The 15,766-nt window shown below is 36.3% G+C and overlaps 1 protein-coding gene and 1 long non-coding RNA gene across 3 annotated transcripts in view; one reads left to right on the forward strand and one right to left on the reverse strand.

The window, feature by feature from the left end:
• Positions 1-15,766, forward strand: part of LOC145736554 (uncharacterized) — a 113,027-nt gene that overhangs the window by 5,157 nt on the left and 92,104 nt on the right. The window contains exon 1 of one of the 2 annotated variants that reach the window (XM_081991009.1): positions 7,604-7,671. The exons of the other annotated variant lie outside the window; for it this stretch is intronic. Within the exon in view, the coding sequence (XP_081847135.1) occupies positions 7,640-7,671 (32 nt within the window). The 5' untranslated portion in view covers positions 7,604-7,639. Of the gene's footprint in view, positions 1-7,603; positions 7,672-15,766 lie in introns of those variants that run through there. 2 annotated transcript variants of the gene reach the window in all.
• The window catches only part of LOC145736567 (uncharacterized), a 43,712-nt gene continuing 30,317 nt past the window's right edge, over positions 2,372-15,766 (reverse strand). The window contains exon 3 of the long non-coding RNA XR_014180009.1: positions 2,372-2,567. This is a non-coding gene — a long non-coding RNA (uncharacterized LOC145736567). The remainder of the gene's footprint in view (positions 2,568-15,766) is intronic.

Below are 15,766 nucleotides of genomic sequence, written 5' to 3' on the forward strand. Positions count from 1 at the left end.
GTGGTTTTAAAAATATCAGTTCAAACTGAAAAACGGTTACGTTAGTTAGTTTAAACTTTTTACTAAACTTAAAAACGGTCACGTGACCTTGAGGATTTGGTTTTGACGTGAAAAAAGTCTCACGTGACCTTAAAAATTACATTAAGGAGGGACACAAGGCGAAAAGAGACAGGGTGCACGAAATTGCATTTTCTTGAACCAACTCCATTCGGCTGAGCGTAGCTCCGTTATTTCAAAAGCTAAATAAAAGTGGAAATAACGAAAAATGTAGGAAATTTCATCGTCTACAGGATTGTATTGAGGTATTTTTGCCCTTAAGGGCCTCCATAGGGAGATACAAGGCAACAAGTGACAGGGCGCACCAAACTGCTCTTTTTTGGAAGCTCAAAAGTCTGTTTTTGACAGTGTCTATTTAACAGATCATAACTCGGTTATTTTAGCACTTACACGGTGGTTCAATATATCAATTTGTAGCCCTTGAAATCCTCTTTTGACCACCCTATATAGTGACCCTAGTTAGTATACAAAAATTGAGTTATTTAACGGTAAAAGCAAGCTTGACTGAATTAAAGTCTGTTTTTGACAGTGTCCACTTTGACAGCCCATAACTCTGTCAGTTTGACACTTACAGGGTGGTTCAATATATAAATTTGTAGCCCTTGAAACCCTCTTTTGACCACTCTATATAGTGGCCCTAGTTAGTATACAAAATAATTAATTTTTTTAATGGTAAAAGCAAGCTTGACTGAAGTGAAATCTGTTTTTGACAGTGTCCACTTTAACAAATCATAACTCGGTTATTTTAGCACTTACAGGGTGGTTAAATATATCAATTTGTAGCCCTTGAAACTCTCTTTTGACCACTGTATATAGTGCCCCTAGTAAGTACACAAAATAATGGATTTTTTTAATGCTAAAAGCAAGCTTGACTGAATTAATGTCTGTTTTTGACAATGTCCACTTTGACAGCCCATAACTCGGTTACTTCAACACTTACAGGGTGGTTAAATATATCAATTTGTAGCCCTTGAAATCCTCTTTTGACCACCCTATATAGTGTTCCTAGTGAGTATACAAAAATTGAGTTATTTAACGGTAAAAGCAAGCTTGACTGAATTAAAGTTTGTTTTTGACAGTGTCCACTTTAACAAATCATAACTCGGTTATTTTAGCACTTACAGGGTGGTTAAATATATCAATTTGTAGCCCTTGAAACCCTCTTTTGACCACTCTATATAGTGGCCCTAGTTAGTATACAAAATAATTAATTTTTTTAATGGTAAAAGCAAGCTTGACTGAAGTGAAATCTGTTTTTGACAGTGTCCACTTTGACAGCCCATAACTCGGTTACTTCAACACTTACAGGGTGGTTAAATATATCAATTTGTAACCCTTGAAACATTGTTTTGACCACCCTGTATATGAAAGATTTTTTTTTTCTGTCAGTTTGCAAAAAAACAACCAAACAATCGCCGATCTAATCGAAGCTAATTGCAAAACAACGGCATCTTCTTCAGGTCGATGGGAATTTCAGCTTTGGTACTGATAATAATACAATTGGCAGCCGAGCATCTCGAACCTGATGGCCGAACCTACTTCCATGTATGATACGAACGGACCGTTAGGTTCGGGTACCTTTCTTCTCAAACTGGTCGACTTGACCCCTTCCGATGACGTCACGTGTTGGACACGTCCTGCTTTTTTGACGTCATCGTTTTTGGGCTGTAAATCATTTTTCTTTTTCCCGCCGGACAGGTCAGGACTTTTCGATTCAATTAAACGATGGGTTGTACCGTACAGAGTTTGATGAATTGTCTGTTTTTGTGAGAACTGGCGTTAATGGGTTTTTAAAAGGTGCAAGCGAGAGGGGGAGTGTCTTTTGACGTTTTGTAGTCGTGACCTCCTCTTTTAATGCAAATGTATTAAAAGTTAACGAGGAACATATTAAAATTTTCCCATTTAAGTAAGTACATCAATTTTCTTATCAACCAACCGCAATTCTGGTTTAATTTACTTGGAAGAAACTGATGGTTGATTGCCACCAATTTAAGCACCTGATTTATTAGCACACACTGTATATTATTACTTACTTTAAAAAAGCAGTGTTGCCAACTCAATCAGTATTGAATTCTTGGTGAAATTCAGTGTACAATGACACAGACATTTCGCTCGGGGGAAAAACGAAAAAACAACGAGTTTTTCTCGTTATTTTTCCGAATGGACTAGGATGAGAGGCTGATTGAAAGAATATTGAGTCCTCGCTGCAACACCAAAATATTGTTCGAGGGGGAAAATTAAATCCGCTTTTCTCCGGCGGAAATGAGTTTTCACATGGGGGGAGCACCACGTAACTAGTTTGCACCAGGTCAAGTTCTTCAATATTTTTAATATTCCAGTCACGCACAATCGATTCTATTACAACGCAATCCAATAACCTCACTGTTCCGCTTTGGTGTCTTTTTTTTCTTGTTCGCTACGACAACGCACTTTGAGACACGTCGAATGCATTATGGATGGGACATTGGAAAACCAACGGTCAATTGGACAGATTTCACTGGTTTTTTTCGCTAAAAATTTGATTTTTCCCTTAGAAAAAACTCTCTGGTTTAATTTTTGATTGGACAATAGCGGCGCGGTTGAAAAGCAAATAAAAGCCCGGTGTGAAACGCCGTATATACCGTCAAAGGAATGCCATACTCTTGAAGATAGTCATTAAAATCAAACAATGCCCCGGCTTGTTGTCTTTGTGCCCAGCACAATAACGATGTTGAATTTTATATTGCTTCCAACATTGTGGTTTTCAACTCTTTTATCCCGCACTGTTTACAACCCTTGTCAAAGTTACAATAACCATTTTTTTTTTAGAGAGGGGGTGGAAGTACCCCCTCGTACCTTTAAGCACATTTTGGTTACCACCATTCTAAAGACCAGTTCAAGACGGTTAATTTGAGTGGTTGTAGCTCCCTGTAAGTTGAAAAGTAAGGGAGATAAGCGGTTTTGAAATTTCAACTTTTTAAAAAGCATTTTTTGGAAGTGGTGGAATTGGGCAATGTACCTATGTGTGCACTGTCTGTTTCAGCGCTAAATAACTCGCTTATTTCAATTCGGAGCAAAAATTTACAAGATAGATAAAATAAAGTAAACGTTCAGAGCTATAGAATGACGTGCAGAAGTTTGCACTAACTGTCACAGCAACCGTGTACCAAGCTGTCAAATTGTGACAACTGCTACTAACCAAAACGCACATTCAAAATAATTTTCTTGGTATCGCTTTATAATTATGCCAAATAACTTACGCGGTATTTCAACAATAATTGGAGAGAATTGTAAATCTTGCAGTCACGTGACTTGATTTTCAACCACCAAATTCCCAACTTTGCAGTGGTCAAGCTAAAAAAAATAGGAATTTTGCGGTCACGTGACCTGTCCAAACTGCCATTGTCAGATATATCAGAATTAAAAAAAAGTCACATGACAGGTGCCTAACCCAACTTTTTTTAATAATTAATATTCAAGTTAAAAATTCAATTCTTGTGGTCATGTGACCGTTTCTAAGAGGTTTCAATTGTGATTATTTTTTTTGACCTGTCCAAACTGTCATTGTCAATTATGTCAGAATTAAAAAAAAGTCACATGACAGGTGCCTAACCCAGCTTTTTTTTTAATAATTAATTTTTCAGGTAAAAAAATCAATTCTTGTGGTCATGTGACACTTTCTAAAACGTGTCAATGGTGGTTAATTTTTTCTGGTCACGTGACTTGTCCAAATTGCCATGTCAGAATAAAAAAAATGTCACATAACAGGTGTCTAACCCTACTTTTTTTTATTAACCAATTTTCAAGGTAAATATTCAGTTCTTGTGATCATGTGACCGTTTCTAAGACGTGTCAATGGTGGGTATTTTTTTTTTCTGGTCACCTGACCTGTCAATTATGTCAGAATAAAAAAAAAGTCACATGACAGGTGCCTAACTCAACTTTTTTCTAATAATTAATTTTCAACGTAAAAATTCAGTTTTTGGGGTCATGTGACTGTCTCTAAGACGTGTCAATCGTGGCTATTTTTTTCTGGTCACGTGACGAATTTCTGCACTTTTCCAAATTTGTCTAGTTGACAGCCACGTGACCACTCTAAACCACATTCCAGATAACTTAAGTGACCGATTTCCGCAATCCTTCCAAATAATAAAAATTAGATTTTCACGTCACGTGATCACTTTTACACGGTTTTTTAATTATCAAAATTTTCAGTTACCGTCACGTGACCACTCATTTTCCACCTAAAACAATTTTCTAGCAGGAATTTGTGGTCACGTGGCCGGTACGGGCTGCTTTGTCAATTACGTCAGCTGAACAAAGTCACGTGACTATGATGCCTAACGCAGTTTTTTTTGATATTGAAATTTTAAGGTAAAAATCTAGTTTTAGAGGTCACCTATTAGTGCATTTTTTCCATTTTCCACACAATTAATGATCCCTATTTGGATAAGGCAACAAATCAAAATTAATTAGTTGAAAAAGCGTGGTGAGTACAGAAAATGTCGTCCAAAAAGGGGGGTGGTAACTCCTTTAGGTACCCCCACCACTTTAAGGGGTTGGAAAACAAAATTTTGGTTGCAACCACTCGAAAACAGAGTTCAAAACGATTAATTTGAGTGGTTGTAGTTCCCTATAAGTTGAAAAGTAAGGGAGATATGTTATTCTGAAGCTTACACCCTTTTTTAAAGCAGTTTCTTAAGTAGTGAAATTGGGGCTTGTTTCGTGCACTGTTTGCTTCTAAGCTAAATAACTCGGTTATTTCAGTCTGGAGCAAAAATTTCCAAGACAGATAAAAAAAAGTAGACATTCTGGGCTATCGAATCAGCTATAAAAGTTTGCACTAGCTGTCATAGCAACGCAGCTGACAACTGTCAAAAGTTTGACTAATCCTACTAACCAAAATGTACGGAAAATAAGTTAGTAGTAATGGATTAATGTTTGTTTTGTACATTGTTTGCTTCTAAGCTAAATAACTCGGTTATTTTAGCCTGGAGGAAAAATTTCCAAGACAGATAAAATAAAGTGGACATTCTGGGCTATTCAGTGACGTAAACAAGTTTGCGCCAACTGTCAAAATAATGACGTAAACCGCAGTCAAAAGAAACACTAGGTCACGATGATTAATAATGCAGGAACTCATCGTCGACCGGGTGACCTGACACCTGCTGGGGCGCCCCCCCGGGGGGGCCTTTCACCTTTCCGTGTTGAAAATGTCCCTGATCAAGGTAAAAATGGTTTGAAAACGCTACGACCAAATAGAGCAAGAAATGTAGATGCGATCGAGGCTCCTCGCAGTGGAAAAAGTGGCATATAAGAAGAATACGAGCTTCCAAGCCGAGAGAGTAAGATTCCGAAAGATAATTGTTTGTTTGTTACGCAATTGAGCGGACAGGTACTTTGTTCGGCCCGTTCTCGCATTCACTTCTGATTAATAGATCTTAATGTTAAAGTAATGCGCTTTTTTCTCTTTTAGAAACGAGATGCGAGTCAAAGAACCCGTAGGTTTTAATTATACCATTGTTCAGGCTGGTATATGGTCAGTAGCTGATTGACCATCTGTTTTCCCAAAACCATTACGTAACATCTGAAGAAAAGTCGTTTGTGCATCTCTGACACAACCATCAACATCAAGTTGACATTCATTATGTCATTTTCCCTGAAAAGTGCTTCTTAAGGAAAACACAGTCCTGCAAATTTCTGTTTAAAAAATCGGTTTTTTTTTTGTCATAACTGTCAGACCGTTGGAGCAATATTGATCAAATTTGGAACAAGCACTTTATTACACGTTATTACGGTCAAAGACCCAAAACTAACCCAACCCAACTTAAAAATTGTCTTGGAAACGAAAAATTCACTTAAGAAGTTTAAAAAATATTATTGTAGCCAGTTTTCATAGTTTCCAGACAAACTAAAAGACTTTAGAAGAGATAAAAATTTCAGAAGCTTAAAAATTGTGTTTGTAACCAGTTTTCATGCAAATCGAGAGACTTTAATACTAAAAATTGACTTGTAGACATAAAAACTACTTTTTCAAGAATTTGTTACTACAAATTCATACATTTAAACCTTAAAAATTGACTTGAACCCCAAAATGTGACTGAACTAATGAAAAGTGACATCAGAAGCTTAAAATTTGCATTTGAAGTAAGTTTTCATAATTTGAAGACAAATTTCACTATTTTAGTCTTGAAAATAGTCTTAGATTCAGGACATTCACATTAGAATCATGAAAATTGTCTTGAAAACGAACTCTTGGTGCTTTTTACTTTGCTTTTCTTCGAATTCTGGACTATTTTTAGTGCTTCAAAACTGCTTTCAGCTTGGAAAATCGAGTTTCAAGACTATCTTTACCAAGTTATTGACATAGCAAACTTAAAAAACAATTTTTACATTCTTCATAGACTTAAAATAGCATTCAAAGCTTTGTCACTATTAAATCGACTTCTAGACACCTCACTGCTAAAAATTCGGGTATTTCTTAAAAAACTAGACTGTTTTTAGTGTTTTAAGGCTGTTTTCAGGGCCTCAAATCGAGTTTCAAGACTATCTTTACAAAGTTTTTGACTTATCAGGCCTAAAAGCCAGTTTATCCACTGAAAATGTTATTTCAAGCTTCTTCACTATTAAATTGACTTCTACACTCATAGGTGCAATAAATTGTAGCATCTCTAAGAAATTCAGACTGTTTTTAATGCTTTTTAAGACTGAAAAATCGAGTTTAAGACTATTTCCAAAAGTCAAGTTTCTTCAGTAATAAAAGTAAAAAATTTTGGTACCAAATGCTACAATAATAGTATTGAGAACTAATTTTTAGAAATAAAATAGTCCGAAAATTTAATTTACTTCTAGACTTGTTGTCCAGAACAGAAAATTCAGTTGTACACCAATTAAAGTCTTGAAAATATACTTTTGGACTCTTTTTAGTCAGTTCCAGCATTAAAAGTCAACTTTTATATTATTTTTAGTAGTAAAAAATGAGTTTCATGCACAATACAATCTTTGTCTTGATTTCCGGACTTTTTTTAGTTCTTGAATGCCAGTTTCAGACACTCAACCAGGATGGCAGTCTGAGAAAGCCAATCATAAGACCATTCCTAGTAGTAAAAAAGTTTTTAGACTATTCAGTACAAATTTGGACTTTCACAAGTCTTGGATGTTCAGTTTTAAAATATAAAACGATTTTTTAAATTGAAATTTGGAGGACTGTATCTTCCTTAGGAAACGGTTTCCAGAAAAATGACACAATGCAAGTCAACTTATTTTTTGATTGGCTATCGAATGGTGAATTATTGACACTTAAAACTGGAGGACCACCCTGTATTATTTCAGGGTCGACAATTGAAAATGATCGGTGAAAAGTCCACAAAACATCGAACAGGCAATTAAGTAAACATACCTAACGCTGTTATCGACCATATTACCCATAGATTAGGCACCCAGGCCTTTTGTTAAACCATGGAAGAACAAATAAGGATTCGGGCTTTATCGCCTTCGCGAATTTATGTATAATGTTTGCACTTTGATAAGCCCCAAAAACAAATTTCTGCATTTTTCGTCAAGTCAATCAGTGACGCGCTTCTCTGTGTCTTGTGATCTCACAATGGACGATCAGCCGTTAGACTACAGTATCAGGTATGTTTTTGTTCTAATTATCCGGGAAAACACGCAATCCACAAAAGGTTAACGAGAGGCATGTAACCAGTGCAGTTCTCATTATAAAAGCGTGTTCTGGGGGACTGGACGCGCGACAGATTTAGCGCCCTGCGACTTTTCCGCTCGCCCGTGTGTTTTCTAGTTTTGTTTTTATTTTAGTTAGCAAATTATTACTCACGTGACTAATATAGTGCAATGTGACACACCACAACGTGATCGTTTCCACACCATATTTCTCTGCAACACCCTGTACACTTTGAATTGTATAAAACGTGTCTCAATTCTAAATGCTTGCTACTACAAGACGTAATAATATACAGGGTGTCTCATTTAAAATAACCAATCGAGATACTTTGAAGGCAACATTTTGTTTGTCGCCATCTTGAACCGGAAATATCTCAGATATTTTGTTACTAACACTTACTAGTTTAAAGTAGTCCCAAAATGGGGCCAGGGTTGCCACATCTGTCAACTCGGCTTCCTCAATTTGTTTCTTTTAAGATGACAGGTGTCCTTATTTAAACGACGTCACAGAGACTGTTTTCTCTAAAAATTGTCAGAATTGACGTCATAAAGACTGAAAAATGTCCGAAAATCGTCAAATACAGTCAATCACAGTTTTTCTGTTTTGGAGTTGTCAAAATTGACTTTTTAAGTATTTCTGCTGTCTTTAAGTAGTCAAACGACATCACAGAGACTGTTTTCATCAAGAATTTGTCAGAAATGACGTCATAAGGACTGAAAATTGTCCGAAAAGTGTCTAATAAAGTAAACAATGTTTTTCTGTGTTAGAGTTGTAAAAATTGACTTTTTAGGCATTTCTGGTGTCTTAAAGTAGTCAAACGACGTCACAGAGACTGTTTTCATCAAGAAATTGTCAGAAATTACGTCATAAGGACTGAAAATTGTCCGAAAAGTGTCTAATACAGTAAACAATGTTTTTCTGTGTTAGAGTTGTAAAAATTGACTTTTTAGGCATTTCTGGTGTCTTAAAGTAGTCAAACGACGTCACAGAGACTGTTTTCTCTAAAAATTGTCAGAATTGACGTCGTAAAGACTGAAAAATGTCCGAAAATCGTGAAATACAGTCAATTACAGTTTTTCTGTTTTGGAGTTGTCAAAATTGACTTTTTAGGCATTTCTGGTGTCTTAAAGTAGTCAAACGGACGTCACAGAGACTGTTTTCTCTAGAAATTGTCAGAAATGACGTCATAAAGACTGAAAAATGTCCGAAAATCGTCAAATACAGTCAATCACAGTTTTTCTGTTTTGGAGTTGTCAAAATTGACTTTTTAGGCATTTCTGCTGTCTTCAAGTAGTCAAACGACGTCACAGAGACTGTTTGTATCTAGAAATTGTCAGAAATTACGTCATAAGGAGTGAAAATTGTCCGAAAAATACAGTAAAAAATGTTTTTCCGTGTTAGAGTTGTCAAAATTGACTTTTTAGGCATTTCTGGTGTCTTAAGACAGCTACTAACTTGGTTTCTATGACAGCTAGAAGGTTTGTTCAAACGTCAAAATGTAGCTCGTAATTTTGGCTTTCTTTTAACTAAACACAATTTTTTTTCAAAATTTATAAATAATCGTCATACTTGACGTGAAATACAACAGTGTAACTGTACTAGAAATATTAAAGGTGTTAGATTTTGACAGCTCCTAACTTCGTTCCTATGACAGTTAGGAGGTTCGTTCAAACGTCAAAATGTAGCTCGTAATTTTGGCTTTCTTTTACCTAAGTAGAATTTTATTTCAAAAATTACAAGTAACTGAGATATTTGACGTGAAATACAACAGTGTAACTGTACTAGAAATATTAAAGGTGTTAGATTTTGACAGCTCATAACTTTGTCCTTATGACACTTAGGAGGTTCGTTCAAACGTCAAAATGTAGCTCGTAATTTTGGCTTTCTTTTACGTAAATAGAATTTTATTTCAAAAATTACAAATAACTGAGATATGTGAATGAAATACAATGTAACTGTACTAGAAAGTTTGAAGGTGTCACATTTTGACAGCTCCTAACTTGGTTCCTATGACAGCTAGAAGGTTCGTTCAAAAAGTCAAAATGTAGCCCAAAACTGTTGTGCACGTCAAAGTTAAATACAAAACTTTAGTATACTCTCTTCCACAGATTTTGAAGGTATAGTGCGTTCCTCATACACCCAGATAAATATTTTCCCTTCCTCCGGGAAAAATATCCCCTATTATTTGGGGCAAATTCCATAATCTGGCAACAGTGAACGTATACAGGGTGTTTCATTTAAAATGCGGACCTTTACACTTGATCATTCAGACAGAGCTTGTGTAAGTAAATTAAATGGACCATTAAGATAAAAGGAGCAAGTGAAATAATGAAGTTATCCATTTAGAACCGGTACAGATCTGAACATCTTAATGAGTACCACCCCGGAACCCAACAATGGGTTCCACGATCTTTCGCCGGGTAACTTTGACTCGAAATCCGCAGCCTTAAGGCCGATTTTATCGATCCCCCGGTGTATATATTTATTCGGTAGTTGCACAAACCGGCCTGCGTTGTTCTTTAAAGTATATCTCTATCGGTTCTCCTTCGAGCGCTATCTCTATTACACTGCCCACCCGATTATTTTACATTTACACGCATTTCAACTACAGCAGCAGCCAGTTTCTACTTTTTTTTTGCGCCAACCTCAGGACGGAATAATTACGGCCATTTACTGCCCGAACAAAAGTAGATTAGATCCGACGATAATCTACCATAATTTATTCTACCGGATTGCAGTTCATTAATGAACGAGAAAGTGCACGCACATCACTCCCCCTCTCTCTCACTCTCTATATCCTTAAGGCTATTTGATTGATAAACAATTGTTAAGGTATTTTGTTAATAACGTATAAAGAGAGATCGTTGATTTCTGTGTTTTTGTTCAAACACTGTTGCCAACTTGCTAAAAATCCCACATATTTTTGTCGATTCCAATTTTTTATTCAATTTTTGGAATCTACGTCAAATTCTAGGTCTACTTGATGTAAAATGTTTGTATCGATATTCAATTGTTTTTGTTCTAGCAGCCTTACTTTGACCACCCTTCTCGAAAGCAGAAATTCCCAATTTAAACAAAATTTTGGTGCACTTTTCCAGAAAATCCTCCATAACTCGCTTATTTGAAACACCCTGTATAAAACCACAGTACAACAAAAGAAAGCTAATGAACGGGGCTATCACGTGACGTTAAGCGGGTATGACTAAGTTGTCCCGTTTAGCCGCTAGAGGGCGTCAAAGTTGACTCTCGTTTTTACGCAGTTTTTGTTCAATATCTCAGGAACGTTTCAGGTTAGAGGTCTAAGATTTTTACCACAAATGCACCGCGATGGGGTGCAACTTTTACCTTCTATACACTTTTTTGGTTTCATGCACCGTTTGACGTTGAAAAATTAAAAACTAAAATTGTCAAGAATTTTCCAGGGTGGTACCTTCTGATTTTTTAATTTTTTTTTTATTTTCAAAATTACCCTCAACTGCCTAAATACCTTCAGGTTAATAGTACAAAAATGATGTGAAGTGTCATTTGTCAAAATGTCATTTTGCAAGGGTGCCACGCCCTAAAAAATGTCAAAATTGACAGTTTCAAGTTCATCTCCAAAACGGTGCAAATTACAGCAAAATGCACGTCAGATTGGTGTTCCCCAGGTTGAAATTAGTTAAAAAAGTCACTTTGATTGAACAAAATCCAAAATGGTCGCCGTTAGTATAGTAGGCCAAAAAATCCCTAATTTAGACTAAATTTTCGTGCACCTTTCCAGAAAATCCTCCATAACTCGCTTATTTTAAACACCCTGTATAAAACCACAGTACAACAAAAGAAAGCTAATGAACGGGGCTATCACGTGACGTTAAGCGGGTATGGTTAAGTTGTCCCGTTTAGCCGCTAGAGGGCGTCAAAGTTGACTCTCGTTTTTACGCAGTTTTTGTTCAATATCTCAGGAACGTTTCAGGTTAGAGGTGTGAAGTTTTTACCAAAAAATGCACCTCGATGGGATGCAACTTTTACCTTTTAAACACTTTTTTGGTACCATGCACCGTTTGACGTTGAAAAATTAAAAACTAGAATTGTCAAGAAATTTCAAGGGTGATACCTTCTAATTTTTTTCAGAAAGTTTTTTATTTTCAAAATTAACCTCAATTGCCTAAATATCTTTAGGTTAACAGTACAAAAATGACGTAAAGTGTCATTTACGAAAATGTCATATTCCAAAAGAGCCACGCCCTAAAAAGTGTCAAAATTGACATAAATCTAAGTTCATCTCCGAAACGGTGCAAATTAGAGCAAAGTGGATGTCAAGTTGAAATTGGTTAAAAAAGTCACTTTGATTGAGCAAAATCCAAAATGGTCGCCGTTAGTATAGTAGGCCAAAAAATCCCTAATTTAGACTAAATTTTCGTGCGCTTTTTCAGAAAATCGTCCATAACTCGCTTATTTGAAACACCCGGTATAAAACCACCGTATAACAACTCTAAATGCTTGAATCGTACGAAAGTAGGCGGTGCATTGTGTTGCAAATTTGACGTCACGATGACATCATTGAACAAAATAATATTATAACCAGCTGTCAAACTACGTCATCGTGACGTAAAATTTGCCTGGCACTCTTGATGGAGCGTCAGAACGATATAATGCACAGCCTACTTTACCATTCATATTCGCGAAACGCCATATTTTTTGTCGTTTATTTATAATTATTTCAAATACCATAAACTTTACTTTAAAAATAAAAAGTTAACCCATAATCGAATGTAACTTTAAAAAAATAAAGCTAATGAATGGGGCTATCACGTGACGTTGAGCGGGCGCGACTAAAATGCCCCGTTTAGCCGCTAGAAGGCGTCAAAGTTGACTCTCGTAATTACGCAGTTTTGGTTCAATATCTCAGGAACGTTTTTAGGTTAGAGGTTTGAATTTTTATCACAAAAGCATGGCGATGGGGTGCAACTTTTACCTTCTATACATTTTTTTTGTAGCGTGCACCGTTTGACGTTGAAAAATTAAAATCTAAAATTGTCAAGAAATTTCACCTTCCAATCATTGAAAAGGATTTTTTAAGCGCTTTCCAAAAATTCAAAAAATTCAAGATGGCTGCCATAAAAAATTATAAAGTTATCATCCACATCTCGGAAACCATTGACCAATAAGTGCCTTAATAATGTCTTAGTTTCAAAACTAGCAATTGTTTAAAATGCAGCCTCTGACGTTTTCCCAATTTTCCGGAAAACGAAGAAAGATAATTTAATTAGGAAATCGGAAATAAGTTTCTGATAAAATTCTCTAAAAATTTCCCCATTTAACCGACTCTGTAGCTGTTACGGTTACCGAGATCCTAATACATACGTAGAACTAGTTTGGGACACACTGTATACGCGGCAAAACAGTCCATTTGAATTTATTTGCGCACTTTCAAAGTTCTGTAATTACAAAAAAACTTTCTTTTTTGTAAATAAACTACAAATTCCAGACTAAACTTGGAGATTTAAATGCATTTGAATGGGATGAGCTTATTCAGTTACTCAAAAGTGTCACTTTTCCCAAAATTTGACAACTGTTGAGAGGGAAAAATTGTTAATTACATTTCTTTGGAGTAGTAAGTTCATTCCTGATAATTAGACGTCGAACTTTCCCAAGTTCATCTATTATCTGGAGTGACAGGCAAGGAAAACCAATTTGTTTCGAGTATTACGACTTTCCTAGAGTTTTTCTTTGAGCAGACACATAACCCCTTTTCCTCATGTTGTACATTTCAGGGATTTGGCCCCCGCAGTTTAAGTGCAGTTTTATCGTTCCTTGCATAATGCAGGACAGGCTCGGTTCAAGGGGAGAGGGGGCACCCCCAAAGGCATTCCCTGCATCCTAACCTATATTATATACGAGTTGGGAAACTGTAATTCATTTTCAACCGGACGCCAGTCAATTATTTAAAAATTGACGTCCCAGAGTGCATCATCATTTCTTTCGGGTTTTGCTGCGCGCATTCGCCCCCCTTCCAGCCCCAAAACAGTCGTATTTCAGTAACGCGGGGGCGGCAGGGAGGGGGGTTTAAACGAGCCCCCCGGGAGCTTTCAGTTCTTCTAGTTTTACATCGTTTTGTTTCTAACAAGCGGGGGGGGGTAAGGGGGAATAAGTTTCAGTATCGAACGCCCCGGCACATGTAAAGTTTCCCTTTAAGAGGCACTCACTTTTATTGAAAATTGAAATTCCTGCCTCGGTTTTTGACAGGCCGTAACTCAACGCTGAATGATAACGATTACTTTTTCGGAAGGCCCTTTTCGATGGATCACAAAGCGGTCAGACCATCAAAAACAATCCAATCACTCTATATTTTTCTCTTGTATCACCATTGTCGTTACGGTCGAAATTAGCTTGGAACAAATCGCGTCAAGATAAGAATATGCCGTTACAATTGATTGGAGTGGTACACGAAAATAAACCGTAAAGCACAGGGTGATTGGTTACATTTGCTCTTATCCTTATTTCTCAAAAAATGTCAAGTCTACGACCTGAAGGTTTTGCAGGATTTACTTTTTAATATACCGGGTGGATCAAAAAAAGCTTGTTAGTTTTTTTTAAATGAATATCCCATCGTATTATTTGATATTCTGATTCCCACTATTATTGGCAATATTTTCCATACTTTATGTTACCTAACCTCAACACTTTTCAAAAACTAATATGTCCTCCCTTCTAGACAACACATACTCCCGATATAACCACTACACAGTGGTCAAAAGACAATTTCATTGGCTACAAATTGGTATATTGAACCACCCTGTAACTGTCAAAATACCAAAGTTATGGGCTGTCAAAGTTAAAACTGTCAAATTCAAAGTTTACAGCAAAAACAATTCATGCACCGTTTGACTTTGAAAAATTAAATGGGGTTTTGTTATCAAAACACTCTAAATGCTTGAATCGTACCAAAGTAGGCGGTGCATTGTGTTGCAAATTTGACGTCACGATGACATCATTGAACAAAATAATACTATAACCACCAGTCAAATTACGTCATCGTGACGTAAAATTTGCCTGGCACTCTTGATGGAGCGTCAGAATCATATAATGCACAGCCTACTTTACCATTCATATTCGCGAAACGCCATATTAAACATTTTTTGTCGTTTATTTATAATTATTTCAAATACCATAAACTTTACCTTAAAAATAAAAAGTTAACCCATAATCGAATGTAACTTTAAAAAAATAAAGCTAATGAAATAAGGGGCTATCACGTGACGTTGAGCGGGCGCGGTTAAGTTGCCCCGTTTAGCCGGTAGAGGGCGTCAAAGTTTACTCTCGGTTTTTTTTTTGCACTTTTTGCTCAATATCTCAGGAACGTTTCTAGTTAGAGGTCTGAAATTTTTACCACAAATGCATCTGCAACTTTTAAAACAGACGCGTTTACAGAAATGCGAAAAAATTCCGATTTTATTGCTCCAGGATTTAATAGGCGGACATTCGTCAAAAATTATTTATATCCTCGTCCCATCGTAAGTTACAAAATTAAACCAGATACCGTACAGAAATTGGTGTTTGTCGGCTCCTCACCATCGATTAATAAAGATAAAATTGAAACGGCCTTCTCGAATGCGTCAGAATATTTAGTCAACCAGGACTTGTCTAAAAATAATTTATTTGACATGCCAAGACACAATTTTGAAGAAACGTTTGATTGGCTTTAGTGTCTGAATCTGATGCCCCGTAAATTTCTAATTTTACCAAAAAAACGGGCTTTCCATCGACGTATAAAAGTTGGTTGTTTGGTATTACAATTTGGCCGCCAGAGGCCGTCAAAACAAATCGAGTTATCCAGCTCAACCATTCTGACACTGTTTGCTTTAACCTTGAATACCTCCCTTATTTGACATACTTCTTTAGGACTTTTATACCTCTATGGATAGCTAACGAAACAGGCTTTCCATTGATGTATAAATGTTGGTTGGTTGGTTTTCGAATTTGGCAGCTAAGGGGCGTCAAAGTCAAGCCACTTATCCGGATCAACCATTCTGACACTGTTCGCTTTAACTTTGAATTACTCGCTTACTT

The sequence above is a fragment of the Ips typographus genome, linkage group LG12 (assembly GCF_016097725.1).
Source record: "Ips typographus isolate SLU linkage group LG12, UJ_Ityp_2.0, whole genome shotgun sequence".
Taxonomy (NCBI): domain Eukaryota; kingdom Metazoa; phylum Arthropoda; class Insecta; order Coleoptera; family Curculionidae; genus Ips; species Ips typographus.